This window comes from Lepidochelys olivacea (genome assembly GCF_965140295.1).
Source record: "Lepidochelys olivacea isolate rLepOli2 genome assembly, chromosome: 4".
NCBI lineage: Eukaryota > Metazoa > Chordata > Testudines > Cheloniidae > Lepidochelys > Lepidochelys olivacea.
In genome coordinates, this window is record NC_140414.1 from 65967553 (window position 1) to 65994734 (window position 27182).

The 27182-nt window shown below is 40.0% G+C and overlaps 1 protein-coding gene across 6 annotated transcripts in view; it reads left to right on the forward strand.

Annotated features, from left to right (window-relative positions):
• MND1 (meiotic nuclear divisions 1) overlaps window positions 1-26547 on the forward strand; it is a 51643-nt gene extending 25096 nt beyond the window's left edge. Inside the window, exons 6-9 of one of the 6 annotated variants that reach the window (XM_084625675.1) lie at window positions 2987-3061; window positions 5184-5298; window positions 19281-19325; window positions 25033-26542. In XM_084625675.1, coding sequence (XP_084481801.1) covers window positions 2987-3061; window positions 5184-5298; window positions 19281-19325; window positions 25033-25049 — 252 coding nt within the window. In that variant the 3' untranslated portion in view covers window positions 25050-26542. Of the gene's footprint in view, window positions 1-2986; window positions 3062-5183; window positions 5299-19280; window positions 19326-22186; window positions 22421-25032 lie in introns of those variants that run through there. The other 5 variants (XM_084625676.1, XM_084625680.1, XM_084625678.1 and 2 more) reach the window with 5 other exon arrangements.
• The last annotated feature ends 635 nt before the right edge of the window (window positions 26548-27182 follow it).

Sequence of the window (27182 nt, forward strand, 5' to 3'; positions counted from 1 at the left end):
TCACCCCAACACTCCCTGCAAGGCAGGGATTAACGTTCCTTTATCAAACTTTTATTTGAATTATTGAGATGCCTAAGGGGTTAGCCCAGTGGCCAGCCACAGTAATGAGGATATTTCTGTGGTTCTTCCCCCCCCCCCCCCCAATGTGTCCTAACTTGGGTTAAAATAGGCATGGCAACTCATGTCATCAGTTCGAGTTCAACCCTAGGTTTTCCAAAAGGCTTTACCTCAAGCTGCCAACCTGAGTTAAAGACTGAGTTGCTGTATCATTGCTTCTATTTTTAATCCAAGTTACCTAACCTCAAGTTAAGAATACATCTTTTTTTGCAGGGTGTATATACCCTGAGTGTGCTGATAGTACACATTCATAGATTCTAAGGCCAGCAGATTCCACTGTGGTCTGAACAACTGTATAACTCAGGCTATAGAACTTCATCAAAATAATTTGAACTAGAGCATATTTTTGAGAATATTAGTTTAAAAATCGCCAGTGATGGGGAATCACTTGGTGATCCTTAGTAAATTGTTCCAGTTGTTCATTACCCTCACTGGTAAAAATTTTACATCTTTTTTTCCATCTGAATGTGTTTATCTTCCATTTCCAGCCATTGGGTCTTGTTATATCTTTGTCTGCTAGACTGAAGAGCCCATTATTAAATATTTGTTACTCTTGGAGATACTGATAGACTCTGTTCAAGTCACCCCATAACTGTCTCTGGGTTAAATGAAACAGATTAAGCTCCTTGAAGATCACTCTTGTGGCTCTTCTCTGAATCCTCGTCAGTTTATCAATGTCTTTCTTGAATTGTGGACACCAGAACCAGACACAGTATTCCGGCAGTGGTTGCACCAGTGCCAAATACAGAGGTAAAATAACCTCCCGGCTCCTATTTACTACTCCCCTGTTTATGCATCCACGGATCACATTAGCCCTTTTGGTCACAGTGGTTGCACTGGAACAACGTGTTCAACTGATTACCACCCTGACCCCCCAAGTCCTTTTCAGAATCTCTGCTTCCCAAGATAGAGTCCCTTATCCTGTAAGGATGGCCTACGTTCTTTGTTCCTAGATGTATGACTTTTTATATTTGGCTTTATTGAAACACAAAGTGTTTGCTTGTACCAAATTTACCAGGTGATCCAGATTGCTCTCTATCAGTGACCTGTCCTCTTAATTATTTGCCACTCCTCCAACTTTTTGTCATCTGCAAATATTATCGATTGATTTCATTTTTTCCCCAGATTATTGATAAAAATATTAAGTAGCAAAGGGCTAAGAACTGATCCCTGTGGGACCCCACTAGAAACATGTTCTCTGATGATGATTCCTCACTGTCAAATAGCCAAATTTTAATTAAAAAACCTCCTCCTTATTGTCTTTACTGCTGGTGGCCATAGATTTCTCCCTGTATCCTTATGCTTCCCTTACCAATTTCTTACAATTCCTAGCTTCTGATTTATTTCATTACTATCAACTTCCCCTTTCTTATAGTTGTTATATATATTTTCTTGTTGCTTTCACTACTCCTCTAAGACAGGCTGTTTTTTTTAACCCGTGAGGCCTCCTTTCTCACTTGAGGCTTTTTGGACATTTAGTAAAATGTTCTTAAATAATTCCCAATTATAATTCATATTTTTCTGTTTAAATTCTTCTACCTGATTTGGCTCATAATTGTTTTCAGCTTTGAGAAATTGGCAGTTTTATAGCAGTGTGTGTGTGCGCTGTGTAGTTGTAGCTGTGTTGGTCCCAGGATATAAGAGAGATGATGTGAGTGAGGTAATACCTTTTTATTTGACCAACTTCTGTTGGTGAGAGAGACAAGCTTTCGAGCCACACAGAGCTCTTCTCCAGAGTGTAAGTACTTATTTGGACTTCATTACTGTTCGCACATAACAAATGTGATCAAGTCATGATCGCTTGTACCTAACCAACCACCAAATTTTAGTTTGAGGTCTTCTGTAGAATTCTCCCATGTTGTATTCAGCACTTCTTAAGTTAGAAAATTGTCATCTGTAATATCTAGAAATTCTGAGGACATTTTAGTACTGGCAGCATGAGCCCTCCAGCGTATGTGACTCAGACTGAAGTCCCCCACTGTGATCATGCAGCCTTTTTTCATAAACAGTATAGATAAGTGCTCAAGGGGCCGGTCATCCTGTTCCCTGGTGTGATTTGGTGGACTTGGCAGACACCACCAAGTACCCCATCATGTGCTTTCGCTATTAGGACATTGATCCATAAGCACTGAAAATAATTTTCTTTCAAGTCTTCACTGAGCTTGTGGTTATTTTCACTGACAGCAATGAGGGAGTAGTTGGACTTAATTCACCCAAATGTGCCTTACTTGTTACTGTAACTTCTATATAAATTGATCACTGTTAATGGGGGAGGGGGAAACTTCCACTCTTTCAGAGCATGTTTACAGTTGCTCAGTATATTGGTAAATCTTGTCCAGAATAGGAGGTAATATTTGAAAGTGGATGCTATATAAATAAGTGAGTAGTTGTGCAGTTTCCCACACGCATACACGCAGACTGCTCCAGCCGTAGCATCATCCGTGCAATTTAGCAGAACAGGGGAGCAGGATTTTGGGGACCACAACTTTGCACTCCATGAGCTTACTACAAACCAGGTGGTTGGGGCAGTGCCCAGGACTTGGCAGACTTTGGGAAGGGTCAGAAACAGTAGGTGGATCTGTCACAATATGCACACATTAGTCATTGCTTGCATTGAGTAGGGATGCAGTGGTGGGAGAGGTAACAGCAGCATTATGTTTCTGTATCATGTAGCCTCTTATACCAAGGTTTGCTTCTTGGGTTTGCTATGAAACAGGGCTGTTACTGGTGATGGAATGAGGTAGCAAAATTATGTGCCATGAAGGGGAAAACTCAATATATGACACCCGGTCTATGAATACGTTTATAAAATCAAACCTTTAAATAGCTAATAAAATATGTTGATTGGATTCTGTTTTTCCTTCCTCAGTTGGCTGAAAGTAGCCAGAAGAAAGAGAGGTTACAGCAAAGCATTGAGAAATCAAAAATCGGACGCCAAGAGACTGTAAGTTTTTGTCCATTTTTTCATTAAAGAATCTTGCTGTGAGGATGTACAATCTGTAGATGTTAATATGTTACAGTTTTATATAAAATCGTTGAAAATCTTAATAGAATGGCTAAATATTGGAAGAGAGGATGAGGGAGGGGGAAAATATCAGGCTTGCTAGACAGCCCTTTCCTTCATTGCTGATTCACAGCTGATTTTTGATCTGTGGTGAGTACCAGGTTGGGTGTTTCACAGGGTAGGAAATTTGGTGATTTGCTTCAGAGCTGCTCTTCATAAACCTGGATCAGATTGAAAACCAAACAAACAAACCCAATCATAGCTATGTGCTGAAATGCCCAGAGGCTGCTGAATAGCCAAATAAACCTAGTTATCTGTGAATTTAGGTGGTTGTTTAAAATTTTGTATCTTGATTTTAATTTGGCTAAATTTAACAAAGATCCTTTCTATGTTGAAACTGTTGAAGGAACACTGTCAAACTAAACTTAAAACATGCCACTTCATAGGCATGTTAGGTGGAAATGTGTTTCATACAGTATCCTAGCTAAACTGAGCATTGGGAAAGATAAATCTAGATTCTTACTGATCAGTAGTATATTTGAAGTAGATGATGTTACATTATTTTTTGGCGGGACAGTATAGATCTGAAATATTTGAATTAGTTTTTGTACTTGGGAGGTTGCTGCTGCCCCAAAATGATGTGAAACAAAGGTAAGGTTTTTGTTATGCAAAAAGAAAAGGAGGACTTGTGGCACCTTAGAGACTAACCAATTTATTAGAGCATAAGCCTTCTTATAAACAATAATTCCATTAAAAAAACTGTTGAGAATGTTAGTATTGCACAATCAAGTATCTGGGTATCAGAAAATGTGAAAGTTAAGGATTAATCTGTTACGATACACATTGTAATCTTGAATTACATGACCGCATACTAGTTCTCAAATAACATAATACAATTTTTCTACAGCCTACAATACATGTGTATAACTTTGTAATAGATTTTTGTTACTCTCACTAAGTGGTCTACTGTATGGTACCTTTGGTGATAAAATTATAATGTAAAGTCTCTTCTTGAAAATGGGCTATATTTTAAATTTTATTATTATTCATTCAGTACTCTGAGTAATCAATTACTGTATGAAGAAAGAGACTCTCTCAGAGATGCTATATCCACGTTAAAGCAGTGGTTCTCAAACTTTTGTACTGGTGAGCCCTTTCACATAGCAAGCCTCCGAGTGCAAACCCCCTTTTCAATTAAACACTTATTTATATATTTAACACCATTATAAATGCTGGAGGTAAAGCAGGGTTTGGGGTGGTGGCTGACAGCTTGCGACCGCCCATGTAATAACCTCGTGATCCCCTGAGGGGATCCAACCCCCAGTTTGAGAACCCCTGTGTTAAAGTGTTTAGAATGGAAGAGTGAGGCTCTTCTAATATTATGTGTTTTGATTTTAACATTAAGCTAGAATTCTCTTTCTCATTTACACTATTCTCAACTATCATAATAAAGTTCAAGTTCAATTAACAGAGTACTGCATTTAATTGATTCACTATATTTATATTTCTGCCTCACAAGTTAATCTAAACTGGAAACTGGGTGTTTCATTGTTGGTATACTTGCGCTGGCATATTTTTAATTGCTAAATAGTTATCAAGATTACATATAATAGTGTGTTTACAGTACAGTAAGGGCACAGTGGAAGCAGTCAGGTACACTAAAGAAACAATTGCTAGTTATTGATTATGAATGATCATAATGTGTATAGGTGGTGAGGGTCTGAAATGTGGTCCCAATCCTTATTTACCCGTGTGTATAACTAGGAACAAACAACAGGTTGGTTACTTAGAATAATTTTGATTTGTTTAACCACTTTGCCTTGATCTTGCCTTCATTATGCACTGAAGACCCACTTTGACACAGGGCATTTTGAATGTGCATGAAGTGCAGGATTGGTTTGCCTACCTTAAAATACTAGGAAATGGAACACCTGGCAGTTTATCATATTTTTTTGGAGAGTAAAATAATATTTGCATTTGGCATAAATGTGTAGTAGTAGTATAATCACTGCCTATTTAATTTTCTTTATTGTTGGTTTCTCCCAAAATGCTCTGAACCCAGGCAGAACGTGCTGCCCTAATAAAGGAACTTGCTGCTCTCCGGCAGAAAAAAGAGCACCTAAAAGCAGAAATAGACAAATACAAAGAATGTGATCCAGATGTTGTTGAAGAAATCCGTAAGTTGTATGTTGTATAGCTTTAACGTGTTAAAATTTCGCAAAAAGAACCAAACACAGAAGGAAAAATGGAGCTTTTCAACAGCTCAAACTCGCACACAGCTGAATGGATTTTCATGTGGGCACAAAAGACAGACTTCCTCTGCCAAATATCAAGTTCCTGCTGCAAACCAAAGAGTTGTAAAAGCTCTAAAAATTCTTCTGACATTTTATTTTATAATCAAGAGTGTTAAGTAACCTAAATAGAGGTTGCTACTGCTTCTAGTCTATTTTATTTATAACTCATTACTGATAAAGGGACTGGGACATGGGCAGTCAGGTCTGGTAGTCAGAGCACGAGTTGGGAGCAAGGAAACAGATTGTGAGTGTGTCAGAGCCAGAGGCCAGAGTCCGGAATCGGAGCCAAAGTTCAGAACTGAGTCACCAAGAGTCAGAGAAGGCAGGAGAAGGGCTGGGTCCAAGGCTGGGACAGGGCAGAGCAGGAACAAGGCAGGAGAAGGAGCTAGCGCAGCTGCGGGCAAATGCTTTGAGTAGCCAGGGCCCTGCTGCTTGGCTTAAGAGCAGGTCTGTCAATTCCCTCAGCCATCTGGGTGGTTGGGCTATGAGGAGGCTCAATTGGGGCCTACTCTTTAGACTGATTGGGGATTATGCTAGAAGGGAAGCAGGTTAGCAGTGATCCTTTACTCCTGACACACGCCTGAAATCAAAGAGAGCTGAGGGTGCTCAGGGCATCTCAAGAACTGCTCAGCTCCTTGAAATAGTGGCTCCAAGTGAGTTTGTGCATCAGATCTCATCTCTTTCCTCCTACTATTTACTGTGAAGACAATAAAGTCTAAAAACGGGGTTGGAGGGAATTATTTACGGTGTGAAGCACTAGATACGCACACACAAAAGCAACTATAGCCATTTCCTGTCCATCAAGATTTCATATTCTTAAATCTTTTGATTTAAGGAAAATTTAATGTCAAACTATATTAATACAACATTTATAGTTGGTAACTGAAACAAAATTGAGGATATTTAGTTATGGATCTCACAGCATCTGTATCTTGGTTACTCTGTGTGTGTGCATAGAATAGTTAATCTCAACAATAATTATGTATAGGCTGAACACAAATGTTCACATTTGAGGGCAGGCTGTTAGAGGAAGACCATCAATATTCTTGTTTAATCAGTGCGTTTTCTAGTGTGCCTGAAACGTGTGGCTCACCTCAGCTTATCACCCAGGTCGAGACAGTTTTGACTCAGTAGTAGCAGTGCCAGAGCGAGTCTTAGATACCCTGTGCTGGTGGCTGGACCTTTGCATGGTCTGTGAAGGAGTCCCGTTCAGCACCCCTCAACTCTCCATGACCTTAGTAACCAGGGTGGTTTTGATTTTAAATCAAATTGATTTAAATCATGATTTAAATCACTAGTCAGGAAGACTCGATTTAATCATGGATTTCTACATAAAAGTGCCTTCTTGTTGGTTGTTATAACCTTAATACATTTTCTTCACAACTCAAAGATAGATGTAGGTTTCATTTTTAGAAGGTACACACTATACATTTTTAAAGTGATTTCTTTTGAAAACTTTTCAGATTAGTTTTACAGCTATATCAGAAAATGAATGACTGGTTATTTCATTTACCAAAGGTAATTGAAGCAAATATTTATGAAGTCATTGGGAGGTGAACTATCTCCAATTCAACAGGTTGATCATTAATATTTGGAGGATTTTCTTGCCATGCTGTATTAGGAGGAGAACATCACCAGACAGACATCTAAATTGTTTTATTTAACTAAAACAACAATGTTATGTGTTCTGGATTATTTTCTTCAACAGCAAACATATGATATTTTAACAAAACAAGCATATGAATTTTTGAATTTAGTTAAACATTCAGGATTTTTAAAATCAGGTTTGTTTTTGTTAAAATTGTTTTTAACTAAAATAGTTAAATGAAATATTAAAATAAATCAATCAACTGTCAGCCAGGTCAGTATGAGAAACTTAAAATATTGGCTTCTGCAGCTAACTCAGTCATCTTCACCTGTTTGTTCATAATCTGGAAAAGAAAAGCAAGCTTTCCTGCTTTCAGGTCCCAAACGATTTCTCAATTTGGAATGAATTAGTCCAAAGGAAGAAAATATTCCTTCTAAACAGGCAAAAGAAGCTACTTCTGTTAAAAGTGAGATTATCACTTCAACAGTCTCTGAATTCCGGTGTTCACTGGTGTGACTTTCTTTAAAACATCATCAGCAAACATATATTTCTTGAATGGTTCTTATTCCCAAACGGGGTCTCTTTTACAGCCTGCTGTCATTATAGGTTTTCCCTTCTAGTGAGAGAATGGTATGGTAGGTCTCAAATCAATGAAGGCTACACTCAGAAAGACCTCAAGACTTCTGGAATATGCTGCTCAAACAGTTTAACTTTTTTGTTTCTACTGCCTGTCCCTCCCTTCTCACATTTATCTCCAGACTTCTTCTTCTTGTCCAGATCTATTCCGCCCCCAACAATCTGCTATTCATTGAACTTTTTGAAAGTTTGCACTTTTAGAGAAGGGTTTGACTCTGTGTACACATATTTGCAGAGGGATAATAGGGTTGAGGTCTGTTATTTCTCATCTCTATATATAATTTTATTTATTTATTTAAAACATTGTTGCAGTTAACAAGCATGTTATCTCTGCATACACAAATCCAATTTAAATAAAAAATAATCTGATTTTTAATTTTTTTTTTAATCTTTGTTTATTCACCCCGTTAGTAACAGATGCATCAGAACTGGGTTGGGGGGCCCACCTAGGAGATCTACAAACTCGGGGCAGGTGATCACAGTCTGAGATCCCGCTCCACATCAATATAAAGGAGCTCAGAGTGGTGAGACTAGCCTGCCAGACCTTCTGGACCAGAATACAGGGTCAGTGCATGGCGGTGCTGACCGACAACACTGCAATGTTTTATATAAACAAACCAGACGGAGCCTGCTCCTCCCTCTCTGTCGGGAGGTTCTCTAGCTGTGGGATTTTTGTATAGCCCACTCCGTTCACCGGGAGCATCCTATCTCCCTGGAGTATGGAACGAGTTTGCAGAACACCTCAGCAGGTCGTTCCGCAATCATGAGTGGTCTATCCGTCCTGACGTCATACATTCCATCCCCCAAAGGTTGGGGTTTCCTTGGGTAGACCTATTCTCCATTAGGAGCAACAGGAAGTGTCCAACATTTTGCTCTTTCCAAAAGCACAGTCCGGGCTCTATCTCGGATGCGTATATGCTATCCTGGGGGACTGTCTAATGTATGCCTTCCCATTGACACCAGTCGTCCACAAGGTACTGCTCAAGATCTGCAGAGACAAAACGAAGGTAATTCTGTTGGCCCCTGTGTGGCCACGCCAACATTGGTACACCATGCTTCGGGAGCTGTCAGTGGACACCCTGATCACACTGCCGCTGCACCCCGATCTGATCACACAGGATCATGGTCTCCTCCTTCACCTGGACCTCCAGTTCCTCCATCTCATGGCTTGGAAGCTTCATGGTTAAACTCTGTGGCGCTCCAATGCACGGAATGGGTGAGGGAGGTGCTGCTTGGTCACAGGAAACCTTCCACCAGGGCCACTTACCTAGCTAAGTGGAAAAGGTTCTTGTGCTGGTGTGAGCAGAGTCATGTACCTCTACTTCGGGCATCTATACCATTCATCCTGGAGTATCTACTGCATCTGAAGCAGCAAGGTTTGGCTGGATCATCCATCAGAGTATACCTCGTGGCCATCTCGGTGTTCCACCCTGGAGAGTTGGGGCGCTTGGTAATCACCAACCCTAGGTTGGGCCATTTTGTTAAAGGCATGGAAAGGCTATAACCACAGTCCTGACCTGCTTGGGATCTCAATCTGGTCCTTGTTCGGCTAATTGGGGCCCCATTTGAACCACTGGCTACATGCTCACTTCTGTATTTCTCTTGGAAGGTAGCTTTCCTGGTTGCCATCACATCAGCCAGGAGGGTGTCAGGGTTTAAAAGCATTAACCTATGACCCACCCCTACAAAGTCTTCCATAAGGACAAAGTACAGCTCAGGCCGCACCCGACCTTCCTGCCCAAGCTGGTATCTCAATTCCACATTGGCCAAAACATTTTTCTTCCACTCTTCTATCCCAAGCCACATGCTAATGCACAAGAGCAGAGGCTTCACTCACTAGATGTGCGGAGAGCACTAGCATTCTACATTTGAGCTCACAAAGCCTTTCAGGAAGTCGAACCAACTTTTTGTAGCAGTGGCAGACCAGATGAAGGGGCTTCTGATCTCCTCACAACGCATTTCTTCCAGGATCTCAGTCTGCATCCATACCTGCTACGACCTCGCCGAGGTCCAAGCCCCAGGTATTACACCCCACTTGACACAAACTCAAGCCTTGTCTGCCGCTTTCCTGGCCTTGGGGCCCGTCCAGGAGATCTGCAGAATGGCAACCTGGTCCTCAGTGCACATGTTTATCACCCAGCATGCTAGAGAGGACACAGCTTTCGGCAGGGCGATTGTCCAATCAGTGATTCCTTAACTCTGACCCCACCCCCCGTAGGAGAGTTTGGGAGTCACCCGATTGGAATCGATGTGAACAAGCGTTCTTCGCGATGTGGTGTTCACGTCCATTCCAATACCCACCCTCCTTCCCCTCTGTTGGAATAGCCCGCAAGAAGGAACTGAAGGGGGAGGTCAGTTTGGCAGGGTCCTATATTGAGCGCCATGAGGGTGCCACTCCAGGGGGCTCCCTAGCCGACCTGATGGGAAATGCTAAGGGAAACAGTTCCCAATGACTGTGCATGTGGCGTACGCACACCTGATTGGAATCGACATGAACAACACATCTCGAAGAACAACAGTTACAAGAAGGTGAGTAATTGTAGTTCTAACTCCTCTGGTAGTGAAGACAACTTTCCACTTATGAAAGGAAGCAGTACTATCTTGCTGAGTCTGCTAACAGAATGAAACAGTATTGTGAGAGGTGTGAACTGCACATTATTATTTTGAGGACTAACTCTGAAAGCTGCTGCTGATTTAACTATTTCATTACCGATCCTTTGAGTAGAGGCATCTAGCTGATGTGCTTTAAGCAAGCCATTGCTGTTGGATTAATTTGAAATGTCATTCCATGTAGAAAAGTATTACAAGATTTAAAGATAGAAAAACTTGATTATTCTACCAAGTATTGGATTTATCTTTAACACAAAATTACTATTCCCAGAGGGAAGAAGGTAGTAGGGAATCTCAAGGGGAATGAATGAATGTAGGGAATGGAGAGGCTTTAAAAATGAGTGAAGTAAGTAAATTGTATGTAACATTCTCCAAAATACAAATGATCTACATAACTATTAAGGTTTTCATTTTTTTTTTTTAAATTGGAAAGTATATTCTCTGAGGGGGTGTGTGTGTGTTTGTGTTTTGTTTAAAAATACCTTAATGCATAATTTGTGGATATATGTTTTGGAGTGAGGAGCTACATGGCACACTTATTGAAGGTGCAGTTATACTTAGACGAGCGAGTTTGTGCAAATGACTCTAAGCTCAGTCCAAAGCCCACTGAAGTCAATGGGAGTTGAACCAGGCCCATAGCAAGATATTATTTTCCAACAACTTCCCGATCAAATGTGCTCATTTTGGTAATAAATAGATGTTTTGTGGTTACCAGCCATGCAATATGCACCTGATATCCAATAGTTCAGTTGTGTTCTTTGTGCCTTGTGCACCGACACCAGTAGTAAAGCGTCTGCAGCTGGAATTCAGTTAACAATTCCGTTGAAGAAACATGAGCCGTAGTAGAATCCACCCACATTGGTACTGGCTTTACTGGTTAATTGAAGTCTTGTTTTGTGAGTGAAATAAACAGATGTCACTGAACATACATAGGGAACAGACCAATTTGGTAAGCAGGTGTCATTTTTAGGTAATCTAATTTCTGAGTATAATTGCGCGTGAATGCGCTAGTTTTTAATCTTTGAAAACCTGGGTGAAGATATTATAGATCACAAGTAATTGCAGTTTTTGTTGGCGCACTCAGTAGAGAAGTCAAGTTTGAATAAATAGAGAAATTCTTCACAGAAATGGAGAACCTTAAACTACTGCTGTCTGATTTTGTGCACATTCAAGCGCTAGAGAACACCTTTCACGTCTGCTCCAGTCAGTCTGCAGTAGAAACTAATGTGACAGCTACTGTGAATCTGAGAGTATAGATGCATACATGGTATTTACACTTCAGACAAATTCAAACAAGTGACTAGTCCTTTCTGAGAACTTGTATCTCTGCCAAGTTTATTTTAAAATGAAGCTGTTTTAGTTAGCTAAGCAAAATAACAGTTTTAAAAGCTTGAACATATGTTTTCTTCCACACTGATATATCCAATGACTGGCTCAATGTATTTTGTTCCAGCTTTAGAGCAGCAAAAAAACCCCAAAAACTTTTTTTCTTTGTTCTGAGAGAAGGAAGGAGAAATGTAATCCTGTAAGGAATATCTTTACAAAAGTTGTAAGAACTTGTAAGAACAAGGGTTTATAATAGAATGGCTCATTCAGACTTTTAGGTACCGATCTTGCAATTATCTTGTCCATGGAGTTCAACATAGGCACTTCAGAAGAGTCAACACAGGATAGGGGTTCACCTTCATGGGTCCAGTTGCAGGATCAGGCCTTTAACTAGCACCTGCAACGCTCTCTGTTTCAACCCTGAATAATTGTACTTGCCTGGTATTTAACTGGTTTTTGGACAGGAAGGGGAAGGATCATTAGTCTTTTTTTGTGTTTGTTTTTAAATTACAGTTCTATTTTAAGAGAAAAAATGTTGGAGGGGAGGGATGGAAGAGGAAGATGGGGAGTGAAATTAGTGTAGGTAGGTTAGTGCGTAAGCTGGTAAATCTTCAAAACAGTCTTGTGGAGCTGATATAATGGGTAGGTGAACACATGATCAGTTTTGTGATGTGGGCAAATGGCTACAGGTGACTAAATGGGGAGCATCACAATTTGCAATCACTTCTCAGTCACGGAATAAGCAGCAGTTCACTTGGTGATGTCTTAAAAAGATTACATGGAAACATTACAGCATTTACCAGAAAAAACCTAAAGAAATGAGAGCAGATGTTTGAGACTACTTTGAGAGAGAGCCTGGTTGCATCACTTGTACTGTCCCATTCCTTTGTTTATTTGGCTTTCCACTAAACAGCTCACTCAGCTCTTCGATGCAGCTATTGTTGACTGTTGTTTACAGGTGATCTGAAAAGGAATATTTAAAATATTGGTTGTGTGTCCTTTTTGTTGTTTCATGTGGTATAAAGTAGTCCTGGAAATGTGTTTTGGATTTTTAAATTCTTCTTTCTGCTTTTATGTTAAAATATCAGGACTTTTCAAGTCTCCTCTTCCCTGAGAAAATGTGTCAGCAGTCTCATATATATTGAGAGCTTTGTCATGTCTTCACTAGAGCTAGATGTGCTATAACTGTGGGTTTGCCTAGACTAGGCAAACCCATAATGTGGACACACTGCTGTGCAGCTTATGCAAGTAATGTACTGGGGTAGATTGTACTGATGCAAGCCCTGTCCTACACGTGGTGCAGGTGTACACAGGAGGATTGATGTAATTTCCCCCTCCCTCCTTTGTAGGTCAGCTTTACTGGGATGATCAGGATATTAGATTTGTGACACCCCAAAATGTAGGGATATGGAATAACTTTGAGGCTCTATGGAAGTTTCTCAATATAGTATAACAGAACAAAAGTCTTGATGTTCTCCTTGACTAGTGTCATGGCTGCAAAGTACATGAGGGAGGAGCAGATAACATCAAATGCAGGTAACTTATGAAAATATTGGGGGACAAATACAAATTAGATGCAGTAATTTAATACCAATATTGATAGTCTCTGAGGGCAGTAAGGAATTGCCTATGTCGGGAGATGTAGTTCCTGAGACTTCACAACTGTGGGTATGTCTACACTGCAGTTAGATACCTTGTGACTGGCCTGTGCCAGCTGACTCTGCCTTGTGGGGCTCGGGCTAAGGGGCTGTTTAATTGTGGTGTTTGGACTGGAGCCTGGGCTCTAGGGTCCTGTGAGGTGGGATGGTCTCGGAGCTTGAGCTGCAGCTTAACACTGGATCAGACCCTAAGCTGGTGTGGTCACTTTCTCTTTGTTAGGTGCATTATTTCCTGCTTGTATTAGCTCTTGTCTACTTGGACAATAGAAGAGGTGTATTTTTGGTTATAAGAGTTATGAGACCAAGAATTAAGGAGTGGGAGCTTTTAAGATATTTTTTCTTAAAAGCTAATAGTGTGCGTGTGTGTGTGTGCGTGCATACACAATATGGTACGTGTGAGTACATGACACTGTACATTGTGTGTATGTGTGGGTTGTAGAAATCTTTTGTTACCAGTCATGACAAAACATGAGACGTTTTTCAAAGACACATTACAAATGTACTGATGAGACTTGACAGTCTAACCTTTTCATAAAGGACATAGGGAGCCTGTACTGATGGAACTTGAGTCCTTTTTTTTTTGTTAATAGGCTGACAAAGATCCTAGACACTTTAAAAACATACTCCCAGAGAAGGGGATTAGCTTACCAATAATTTAGTATGTGCTAGTGTGTCTCACCATATAGAGAGAGTTAGAACTATTGTATGCATTTGCACAGGGGTTATTTTCAGGCACAAGTTCTTCATTTTTTGAGAAAGCAATGCTAATATAATTCATACACATAGTGGTTTCAATCGCAGATGGCTTGCACTTCGTCATGCTCCATGTCTTTCAAAAACATTCTAACACATAGTGGATCTTAAGCTAGGAGCTGTGACTCTCAGGTGAATTTCCTAGTAATTGCAAAATTTTCTACAGAGTCTAGACTCACTTAAACATTTCTAGCCCTTGTTGTGAAGATAACATTCTCAATGTAAATAGCTACAGTAAACAAGATATTTAATGTATCATTTAAATGACAAATGTGTACATTTAATCCAGTTTATGGTGTAGTGAACTTTAAAACTATTACAGCATATTTGATATTTTGGCTGAAACAGTGCAAAGAATTCTGGTAAAGCAGAGCACTGGGGTCATGGGCACTGTTCCCTCTAAGCTGTGCGCGTGCACACAGATCCTAAACCCTACGCACCTGGTGAAACACCGCGCGCAAAAAAATTTGCACAGAAGCATAACAGTTTGCACAGAAGAAATGTATTGCGCACACGGCCTGTCAAAAATTAGAGGGAACATTGGTCATGGGTCATGTTCTTCACTCTGATTATGAGGGAAACTTCTTATGAGCATCCATTTCTTCCCCAGTGCTATCGAACAATTAGATTTTTCTTCCTTCAATGTTTGATAGAGTCTGCTGGTAGAGTCTTGTGGACCCCAACTTGCATAGGCATTCACATATGAGCTGTTGCCCTGCTCTCTCTCTCATGATGGCTGCCTCTTCCATTAACTTTTTTGATCTCCCTCTGATTGCTATAAATAGTCTCTGATGGCAAAATGCAGAGCCTTGTCCAAGGCCACTGTCAGTGTTGATCTATAGATGAGTCAGCAGGAATTGCTAGGCAATCAAGTTAGCAGTGTGCTCTCCTGTATACCGAGTGTGTAAGTTCTGCAATGCACCTATGACCAGTGGTCTTGGAAGTGGCATTCCTAATAAACATGAACTCAGAACTTGAGCACATTTTCATTAATAGGCATCTTCTTATGTCACGGAGCTCCCAGGAATAGCCTAAAGAGGCTTCTCCAAGAGAGGTCAGGAATTAGTGTGAGGAAAATCTGGCCTATTGTGCTTGGAGGGGTAAGGGAAATGTTTAATGAATTTCTCAACAGCCGAGGCCTTAGACCCAGGGAAGTAGAAAATGTTCTATACAAAATTGTTTCTGTCAGTAGGAAGAAGTATAGAAGATTAAGGTTCACAGACATTCTTACTATAGCTACCATTTTGATATTTAAATGTAACTATATACAAAGGGAGACTGAGTGAATTCCATTTCTGTAACTGTAGGGTTCTTATTTACTGAGACCTCCCTTCATGAGCAGTACTAGGAAGCCCGCAACTAACACTGCTTGTTAGCCTGTGAGAATAATTGCAGCTGCTGCTGTTCCATACAACAGAATTACACTTCAAGATATAAAAGTTACTTTACCCCAAAAATATTTAAGATGTTAGTTATATTTTGCATTACCTGGTAACAGTTCTGCAGGCAGATTGTTAACTATATCCTTGAAAGGTTGCCAGTTTTCTCTGCAATCTCTGATCCTTTCGGTGAAGAAATCCATAAAACCTGCTTACTGAGTTAAAAGAAAAGGAGTACTTGTGGCACCTTAGAAACTAACCAATTTATTTGAGCATAAGCTTTCGTGAGCTACAGCTCACTTCATCGGATGCATACTGTGGAAAGTGTAGAAGATCTTTTTATATACACACAAAGCATGAAAAAATACCTCCTCCCACCCCACTCTCCTGCTGGTAATAGCTTATCTAAAGGGATCACTCTCCTTACAATGTGTATGATAATCAAGTTGGGCCATTTCCAGCACAAATCCAGGTTTTTTCACCCCCCCCCCCCCACACACAAACCCACTCTCCTGCTGGTAATAGCTTATCTAAAGTGACCACATTGTAAGGAGAGTGATCCCTTTAGATAAGCTATTACCAGCAGGAGAGTGGGGTGGGAGGAGGTATTTTTTCATGCTTTGTGTGTATATAAAAAGATCTTATACACTTTCCACAGTATGCATCCGATGAAGTGAGCTGTAGCTCACGAAAGCTAATGCTCAAATAAATTGGTTAGTCTCTAAGGTGCCACAAGTACTCCTTTTCTTTTTGCGAATACAGACTAACGCGGCTGTTATTCTGAAACCTTACTGAGTTAGTATGGTAGCTCACACCGTCACCAGCTGCTACTTGTTTTGTAAATTTAGCTACTTTGTCTTGGGAGACTTGGGATTTCATTATTCTCATGGGCAAGATCTTGAGGTTCCTGTTTTTGGAGATCTTATTTTGTACATAAAAATGTTAAGATAAGCCTTAAGGGTGGCCTGGAAATATAAAGTAGTCAGGGTAAGAAAGGGAATTCAGTACAATTCTTTCTTTGCCACCTAAAAACTTTGAAGGAAGAAAATCAATGTGCAGGTTCTGGATGCTGAGAGTTTTCAGCATTTATTAGTAAGATTGCTGGGCCTGGGTGTGTTACCTTTGTGGACCACCTTTGAACATTATTGGGTCATTGTTGCTACAGTAACCCTTTAGAGATGAACAATGAGTGATTTTAAACAAAAAATTGACTTGTGTCCCTTTTTGCTGCTTTATGTCTAAAGAGAGCCTGAAAGTGGCTTTTAAAAAGATCTGCGTGTTGTTTTTTTTTAACCATAAAAATATCAAGAATGTCATTGTCAACTCTAGTTCTGCTGGAGGGACCTACTGGATGTCTTGGAGCATGTACATTGTGATTTCACACATCTTAACTGTTTAGTCTTTGACAAAGATTAGTTTTCTATACAGTGTTACCATTCATTGAAGTTGAATAGGCTTTAGCAAAACAAACTAAGTTAGAAAGTGTGGCTAAAAATCCTTTCCCATCTTAATTGTTAAACCTTCACTTTCCAACTCTTGTGATTTCATTTCTCTCCTTCTACAATCTGAAGCAGTGCTTAATTTGTGCCAGGGCTGAGCCCTAGCACCTCTAGGCGTGTCAATCATAGCCCCGGCACCTCTGGGCTTGCCACATCAGTTATAAAAGTAAAAAAAATTGCTTGAGCTCCAGCACCTCTTTCATTACAAATTAAGCACTGATCAGAAGATGCTGCCTACCAATGTTTCAGCTCCACCAGTGGGAGTGCTAGCAAAGGCAAGGCTCCAGGCAGCTACCAGCTTTCTTCCTTTTTTTTTTTTTTTTTTTTTTTGGTAACTATTTATTTAGGAAGTTTTATAAGGTTTACAAATCCATGCCATGTAAATATCAGAGACAAAACAATAATTGTTACCACAGTGAGATTTTGTTTAGAGAAATATTAATATAGTAAAACCGCAATATAATCATCAATCTTCTTATTTCACAGGGTGTTACCATATTACAGAGTGAGAATCTTTATAGTACCCATGATACGCTTCTGGTGATATTATTAAAATAAGTAAAATCTCTGCACATATTTGACAAACCAAGCATGTCTATCGAATGTTAATATTTAAAAGAAATTGGACACATGTTTGATTTTTGCAGGTGAATGTACTTTGTCTTGGAATTGAATAAACAGTAATTTAATATATAAGTACCTATTTATCCTCTATTTGCTGAGAATGTAATTGGCTACCATCATTTTATGTACTACATTGCCTAATCCTGCTCACAGCAGGTCTATACAATATGCTCTTGTTTAGGCTACGAGAAAAAGTGCACTTTCAAAATATTTTAGTTAACATGTTTTAAAATCCTAGTGTGGGCTGGGCAAGTTGTATATATTTTTAGCACACACAAGCAAGTATAGATAAGCCCTAGATTCAGATACAACTTTCCCTAGCTATACTAGGGTTTAAAACATGCTAGCTAAAATGGTTTAGCTAACACATTTTAAAAATGCACATTTTATCCTAGACTACACAAGCCCTTATTTTGTAGACCTGCTCTGAGCAGGGCTAGGCCAGACGGTGCTTAAAATGCTGATGCTGCCAGTACATTGTCAGTGCTAGCATTCCCATCGATGGAGCTGCTGAACCAGTGGAAGCAACAATGGAAAATTCTCGGAACAAATGCCAGTGAAGAGAAGAGTATAGAGTCTCTCAGGACAGATATGACCTGAATTTCCAATATAAAAAACACACTCTCTTTGCCTTCATACATCATAAAGAAGCAAAAAGGGCACAAGTCCAATCCCCCCCCCCCTTTTTAGACCATCTTTAAAGAATTCAGAGCTTTCACCACTACATTTTACTATTATCTAATCATTCTTCACATCACTGACTGCAGCACGTAAGGTTAAATAATGAGCACCAACTTTAGCATGTGCTAAGTTTATTTTACAAGATAATTAACATTTGCCTACAGTAGAATCCATGACGATGAACACTTTATCTCATATTCATTTTTAGTACCCCTAGAGACAAACTTTGTACTTCATGCTGACCATTGTAAATGAATATTATCATGCAAGCACTAGCAAGGCTGACTGGAAATGGTCAAGGTATATGTAAGTATGAGAAATATGATGATTCTAATAATTTCCCAGGCTGATACAGCTTTTACACCAATGGGGACAAGAAGATTTAATAAATTTTTTTTAGAAACTGGTTTGTGTCATAGAAACTCTTTTTAAGCTACTTGCAGTGGAGATGGGTTTTTTTTAAAAAGTACTTTAACCTTTATTTTTGCATTTGTTATCCAGAAATGTTGTTCTTTCTGTGTCTCATCAAAGGGTTCTTTGGTATCTCTGAAGTCCTGAGAACCTTTCTGGTTCCCTCTTCTAAGGCACATGATACACTGGATTTACCTCACAGGCCACTACCGTTGCTATGTACTTTTTCTCTAAAGAGTCGTGCACACCTGTGATGCTACAGAAATAAGAATATTTACAGGCGAGAGAGATTGCTCCTGAGTAATGCCAAGCATTCTCTCTCAGAGAATAGGCAGCTGTCCCTGCAGCACTTCCAGCCCATGGACCTAATTCAGATCTCCCACATAGCTGTGCAGAGCACTATTGCTGAGCCACCAAGCGGGCTAAACCAGAATTATTTTCTTTTAAAATACCATCTGAAGTGTCAAAAGTATTTTTAAGAATGTATCTTTTATGGTCCTTTGTTAACGATTTTTTATTCAACAATGCCCCAAAACTAGGTTAATCTTAAAAAAGACATATTTGAAAGCCACAGGTGAATATCTTCATTATGGTCAGTGAGTTCATAGGAACTGTGTCAATATAAATATCATCTCACTGTTTTGCACTTGTTAAATTATGTGACTGTGCCTTGTATGTACATGGTTTTTCTCTCTTTCAGGTCAAGCAAACAAAGTTGCCAAGGAGGCAGCCAACAGATGGACTGGTGGGTATGCATTTACAGTGTTCAACAACATTCCTAATTATGGCGCCTGAGTGTAGCGAAACTCAACTCAAAGTTCTGCTCAGTGACTTATAGGGCTTTAAAATTATAAGTAATTTTTCAGCTAAAATGAGACTTGATTCTGGAAGTGCAGGGAAATAACCCCCCTAGAAATGTACTGTCATGGGTGCATAGATGTGTGTGTTTCAAGTATATAATTAACAACCTACCAGTCTAATTTTTTTCAAAATGCATAGCAGACTTCCTCTCCTAGTAGAAACTTGGTTTGCCAAATTTCAGTCTGGAGCTAATTTCTACAGTTGATATAAGGAGGCTTCAATAACAGGAGTTCCTTAATGTTTGTGATGGGGTTGGCACTGGTATACTTTTTAAGATGCATAGAAAATAATGGATTATTTTATTAATTTAATCTTAATTTACATTTTTTGAATGTTTAAAATTTACAGTGCTGTATAGAGGTTTTGTTGTCGCTGGTGTGCATGCAGATGTGCATATATATGTGGAGTGATAAAGTAATTATTCTTGCTTAGAGTAAGTAGTTCATTTGCTCAGTGTCACAGATGAAATCTATAAACTTAGACGATAAATTGTATTCCATATTGGATAGAAAAAGAAGATCTTTTAATGATTATTTCTTCTTGTTGTTTATATCCTATCGTTGAACAGAATTGTTGTTGTTACTGCCCTGTTGTGAAACAGGAAAAAGTATTTATTTTTAAAGATAATTTCTGTGTGGGTATTGAGTGTCACTAAGACTTCCGTTTGTAAGAGGTGTTTAAGAGATTGTACTTTGCTATCTAATCTGTAAACCTGGTTCCATATTGTAGCATATCTGTGCTCAATAGCAATTTTATAATCAAATATCTGTTGGTAAAAACTTTACTTCAAAGATACATAGTCATAGAGTAGCTTGATAGATAATTTCCCCCAACCTAAACAATTGTGCAATTACAGAGGTTAGCGTAACAATCAAATAATCACTTTTATATTACTCGAAGATGTAATGTATAATAAAATTAAAGGATACTGAATAATTATGATAAAACAATCTAATACAAAATAAAACCACTTACCAAAGCTTAAGTATTTCTCAGTGCACTTTTATTTTTCCCAATTTTTTCAAGCTAAATCCATATTATGCAACCCCAAAAGAGAAGAAATGTCTGTCTTTGTTGTAAGTAAAATACTGACTTTAGCAGTGAGCAGATTTATCACTAATTCTAAAATTACCTTATGATTTATCAGTAATTCTACAATTAACTAGCTTACAGAGAACTAGCACCACATTCTTTGATGGTTAAAATACATGTACTAAAGAATTACATAGTTTTGACTCCAGGAGTTTACTTAAAACTCGAAAACCTTGGACATGTCACCTTTGCTACTTTATGACAATATATGCATATTCTACGTTGCAGTATTTTATCGTATATGTTCACAGTTGTCTTCTGTCAAGCTAGAGGATACAACAGAGCAGGACTTTGCAGTCAACATGTAGCAGGGCAAATCATGGTCAGGTTCATGTTAGCTACCTTAGGGCTTGTCTACACTGGCACTTTACAGCGCTGCAACTTTCTCGCTCAGGGGTGTGAAAAAACACCCCACTGAGCACGGCAAGCGTCAGCACTCTCAAGCGCCAGTGTAGACAGTGCCCCAGCGCTGGGAGCCGCGCCCCTCGTGGAGGTGGTTTTTTTACAGCGCTGGGAGAGCTCTCGCTCAGCGCTGAGCCGCGACTACACCCGCCACGTTAAAGTGCTGCTGCAGCAGTGCTTTAATGTTGCCCGTGTAGACTAGCCCTTATTCAACTGTTCAATAGTAGTGGGAGAATGTATTCAGTGACTTCAAAAGACCACTAATTAGACTAGTCCTCTGCCCAGTGCCCCACAGTGTACTGGTGGCCTTTTGAAAAGTCACCCAGAATGCACTGCTTCTGGAGGCTGTATGGGGAACTGTGAAGTAGCTACCCTCACGGCACTGCAGTTGTAACTTTTTAGAACAGCACATTGCAGGTGCATGGCAAAACTTGCGAAGGTTGTTAACATGATTCAGTGTGGATATACTGAACTTTTTACCTTTACACCAGTGCAGTACAGCTGGCTCAGTTACAAGCTAGACTACACCAGCCCTAAAATGAGTGGAGATCAAGTAAAATTATTACTTCATCAGAGGCATTTGGATAATTGAGAGGAGAAAGGACTCTTTATCGGACTGTTTGAAACACTTCAGTTTGGTTTTGTTACATCTATTTGGCTTCAATGATTAACAAATTAAGCTGTGAGAGTTCACAGAAAATGCACATTCTTTAGGATGTTCAGCAGGTCCTCCGCATAATCAGGGAAGAACAGATTTGATATTGCTAATATTTCTTGGCTGAAAATAATCAGATAGGAATATTTTTGAAAGCGTACACCTTTTCAAGTTTCTGTTCATAAACCTTGAAGAAGCCCCCCCCCCCCCCCAAATAACTGTACAAGCCCAATTTTTTCTGATCTTCTAAGTAATATTTTAACTATACAAAATAAAATAGCTACAAAATTTATAGTTAAGGACATAATAGTGACTAAAAACTCATTTTGAGCATAATTTTTATTTTTATGCACATATTTTTACCAACCCTATTTGCCTCATTAGCATTTATAGCAGTACTCAGTTATTCATAAAAACAGAACAAGCATTTGATTCCTCTTTCCTCTCTTAGCCCTACCTAATAAATTATATTCAGAAACTTTGCAGCTCTGTGCTTTTTCAGATGTTTCCAGAGGTGGTGAAGGGTTTACGGTAGTGAGGACTCTAGTGCCCCCATTCTGCTTGTGAACTGAAACATTTCTTCACTCTGTTCACAGATAATATCTTTGCAATAAAATCTTGGGCCAAACGGAAATTTGGATTTGAAGAGAACAGAATTGACAAAAGTTTTGGGATTCCAGAAGACTTTGACTATATTGATTAATGTGTTACTGACACAAGTATACATATCTTATTTAATATTGCTCAGCTGACATTTGTCTGTGTTGCTTTTCAAAACCAAACCAAACACCCTCTTGTATTATTTGCACTTTTCATTAATATTAATAAAATGTAAACAATACATTGTCGGTTTTGTTTTTTCCCCCTCATTACTTCCTGAACTCTAAATCACCCACTGCCAGGATGAGACAGCCCAAGTATTAGGGAAGGCTGTGCAAGGTAGTTGTCATAAGGTCCTGGTCTTCATGCTTCTGGTTGCTTGTCATAAGAACCAGCAGGAACCCAACCAAGAGAGCGCCAAAATCTCCAAGGAATTCCTATCTAGGCATGTTCAGCAGTTTGATTCTGCTGAAGAGTCTGTGGAATGAGATAACATTGGAGGACTTGGAAGGAAGGAGGTTTCCACTATCTGGATGATGACAAAGAAATAATGACCAAAACTACTAATCATCCTGGAGGTAGAGAAGGTGGACAACGTTTAGGGGCTGATTGTGGGAAGTAATGTAGGAGGGAGGGTGGAACTGGAAAGGGACAATGAATAGTCCTTGAGACAAACAGATTGGGGACCTGATTTGCTTCCTGAAATGCAACAGGCACAAGCTGTTGAAAAGACCTGAGAGGAAGCAGCACATGCAGTATATCGAATGACCCATGAGCTTGGTGATAGACCACTGAATGTATCATTGCTTGGCCACAAAAAAGGACTGATCCCAGACCATCAGATGTGCTCCAGATTGTAAGGTCATGTGTTTCCATGGTAGTTACCCTCCATGAGTCAAGTGTACGATAGTATTTTGGTGCAGCATCAGTTGTAGAGGATGGCTTACATGCCCCTAAGGAGCCAACACAACCCGCTGAGAGTGAGTGAAGTAGCCAATTTCTGAATTGCTTTTTCAGAGACCTCAGCATCAAATACAAAAGAAAAGAATGAGAGGCTGGGGTGGAAAGCTTAAGGAAATATAAACAGCTATTTTTGTATGATCATTCCCCTCATTTCTATTTTGTGTAGCTGCCTGTGGGTACTGTGAGAATAGTCTCCTTGCCAACACCTAAGTAAACTTTTATGAACCATATGTTTCTGTATATGCCATTCTGATGGCTTTTACTACAAGTCTCATAGAAATTTTTGCTTTGGCTGACATATACATTGTTAGCACTTCTGTTTGTTCTTGATTCTGTCTACATGGATCTAAATTCAGGCCTTACCTACATCTTCTTCACTACATTTAGCAAGTGTCCATGGTGTTAAGATAACTTTCAGTTAACTGAAGCATCTGTGTCCTTTCCTCTTTCACGTCTTCTTTTTCTGTTTGTGTGTGGGCATTATTGGTAAGCGTTATTGGTAAGTCTCTATAGTAACTCGCTTCAGAAGTCTTGTTTGATCAGCGTCTGGGAGTGTGGGAGACATCTGGAAAGCTTTCTGGGATAGGACCTCATGATTTTCCACTTCTAGCCCCCCTGGCAATGGCATCCTGCACCCTAAGGCAATATGCAGGATTCAGCAAGCCCAAAATGGTGTTTCACATTGTTACTGTCTTGTAGAGCAACATGCCAGGTGATTATCCAGACATATGAATCTCAGTTTCAGAATGCTGAAAGATATCTGTGATTTGAACTGCTACCCTGATAGGCAGCACCACAATTTAACTCTTGGGAATTATTGGGAGTTTGCCACAGAGATCATGAGCCACGTTTTCAGAAGTTAGGTTCTGCCTGCTACAAGCAAACAGTGTGAGAATTAGGCCAACGTGGCTTCTTTGTCTCCACCTTGGTTAAATTGCTAACTTTAGCAAGAGTTCTACTGGAAAAGTGACATTAATCTGGGTACTTGGTCAGAAGCCAGTCTCCAGCGATCTGTCCAGTCAATGCTCCCAAACAGCCCAGAGTGTCTGAGAACAGAAGGATTTAAGACATGCTTCTGGGTATTGGGCAATTTTGTCTAAGATGATGTGTAGGGCCCTACCAAATTCACAGTCCATTTTGGTCAATTTCACGGTCATAGGATTTTAAAAATTGTAAATTTCATGATTTCATCTATTTAAATCTGAAATTTCACCTTGTTGTAATAGTAGGAGTTGTGGGGAAGGGCGCAAAGTTACTGGGGTGGGGGAGCGATGGGGTACTGCTATACTTACTTCTGCGCTGCTGCTGGCAGCGGCTCTGCCTTTAGAGCTGAGCAGCTGGAGAGCGGTGGCTGCTGGCCAGGAGCCCAGCTTTGAAGGCAGAGCCATTGCCAGCAGCAGTGCAGAAGTAAGGATGGCATGGTGTGGTATTGGCACCCTTACTTCTGCACTGACTTCAGAGCTGGCAGCTGGAGAGCGGTGTCTGTTGTCCGGCTGCCCAGCTGCTGGCGGGGTGCTGCCTTCAGAGCTGGGCACCTGGCCAACGGCCACCACTCTCCGGCTGCCAGCTCTGAAGTCAGCGCTGAAGTAAGGGTGGCAATGCCATGACCCACCCTAAAATAACCTTGTGAGACCCTCCCTACCCCCACAACTCCCTTTTGGGTCAGGACCTGCAACTTGAGAAACTTTAGTCTCTCTCATGAAATCTGTATAGTATAGGATAAAAGCACACAAAAGACCAGATTTTACAGGGGAAGACCAGATTTCACGTTCCGTGACGCGTTTTTCATGGCTGTGAACTTGGTAGGGCCCTAATGATGTGATAAGTGTTGCCAAGGATATACATATTAATTGGATTGGAACCTTTTTTCCTCCTATAGGTGACCTTGCTGGCTGAACATACCCTGGCCGAAGGAGACTATGTATGTATGCAGTCACTGATACAGGAGATATAGAAACTGCAATGTCAAAAGACTCTCTTGGTGCTGCAGCCTTTCCCAGAGAGAATTACAACCCTTTCCTGAAGATACCATGGAGAAATGCTTGATGTAGCTGGAGGTGGCAGACTTGTCTGATCCATGTGGTAGCCCCCAGAACTCTGAAAGCTTCCTGCTGCCAGGGTCCCCAGAGTGGTGGCAATATGGTTCGGGCACAGCTCCTCTGTGTCTGGCTCATCCAAATCCTTCTCTGAAGTGTAGCTGGTTTGAAAATTAAATCTCAACATGAAGAGTAATTTGTTAACTCCATGAACCGCACTCATAGCCCGTAGGCCTTATGGCAAGCCTGATCCTGGAGGAGGCCTGCGCCTTGGGGGGGCAGAGGACACCTTTTTTCTTCCTCCCCTCTCTCTCTCTCTCTCTCTCTCTCTCTTCCATAGCCATTTATCGTACCTGATATAGCTGCGCTGTGAATGACCCCATACTGTCATGTAATAAACCCAGTGCAGTGCATCAGTGAAGCAACAGTGGAAGCTGGGGTCCCTCCATTTGCTCCTTCAAACATGATGGTTAATGGGGATATGCAGTGCAAAGTGAGGTGCAAAAGGCTCGGTGTCCACTTGTGCCCTAGTGCAGTTGTTTAAAATTCCACGGGTAGATACTGATTTTTTTGGACATCCCTTCATACTTCCTTCCTGGCAAGTGCAACAATAACTGGGTGTTCCTTACATCCCAGTTGCACCTTTGATAGAAAATAGGGAGCACAGTTAACATTTGCACCTGTTTCTGCAGCACAAAACAGTGACTAGAGGCACAAACCTTTTTACTGGTTTCCCAGGTCAGTGGTAAGTCTCCCAGACACAAATTAATGAGCCTTACAGCAGGTTATGCAAGTGCTCTATTGTGCCACAACCTGAGCCAAAAACTTACTGGTGTCTCCTCAGAACTCTGAGCATAATCAGAGAAAATGTCAGCACCGCTTGAAACAGCGTGGCGTCAGTGACGGGGCCCTCTAGTTGAAACTTTGATTGGACTCTGTTTTGAGGAAGGATCAACTTGACGCAAAGGATGATCTTTCCAACCAGTTCCTTTTCTATGTGTTTCTGAGCAGGTTACCCACAAAGGAGCGTAATGGGACTAAGTCAGCTGTTAGTTCCGTTCAGGGATTAGTAGTTTATACCCTCTAGAGTCTGAGGAGCTTGCAAACATGTCATTTTCAGACTTGGTGTGTCATTTCCCTAGAGGGAGGCTCTGATCTCTCATGCAAGTGTCTTGACAATTGAACCTAGGGACAGGCATCATTTTCATAGTCTGGGCTCTCATGCTTGTTTTTTTCATTATGTTATGTGATATGACACAATGATATGTCACTGTATCAACACTTTTTGCTTAAAATGTTAAATTGAGGCATCTGTCTGAATATTCTTTGAAGACCAGCCTTTTGAGTACCTTTATATAGATTTCTCATTTTGTTTTCCATTTTATTAGCTATACGATCATGTTTAAGCTGAAATCTTCCATAACAAAGAAGCTCTGGCTAGAAATGTATTATATTTTTAATTTAAAGACCTTATTTCATTTTAACTCTGTGAAAATGTGTTTTAATTTTTTTTTAATAGTCTGGTATTTTTGGTAGCTAAAATTGGGGTGCAACAAAGTTCTCAATCAGTCTTTGAGAAGTTAAGTAATACAGGAGTTCTTGTACATGAGTGAAAAATGGATCTATAAAAAACACTATAATGAGCAAAAATGCATTTTCTGTTATGTCCATTTGCAGTTTCCTTGAAGCATTCTAGTTCACATAACACCTGTGTGTATTTCCTGTGTAACTTAGAGATGCTGTTAACTCACAATTTAAAAGGAAAATAAAACAAGAGTTCAATGTAATACCCAGTTGTACATCTGCCCCTGAGGTCTCTGCCAATTGGTTTGGTCGTTTATATATATATATATATATAGAGAGAGAGAGAGAGAGAGTGTGTGTGTGTGTGTGTGGTTTTTTTTTTAAAAATTCTCCCTGTTGCTGTTTGGAAAACTTGGACAAACTGGGCAAAACCAACTACAATGAAACACTGAAATTAATTTGAATCCAA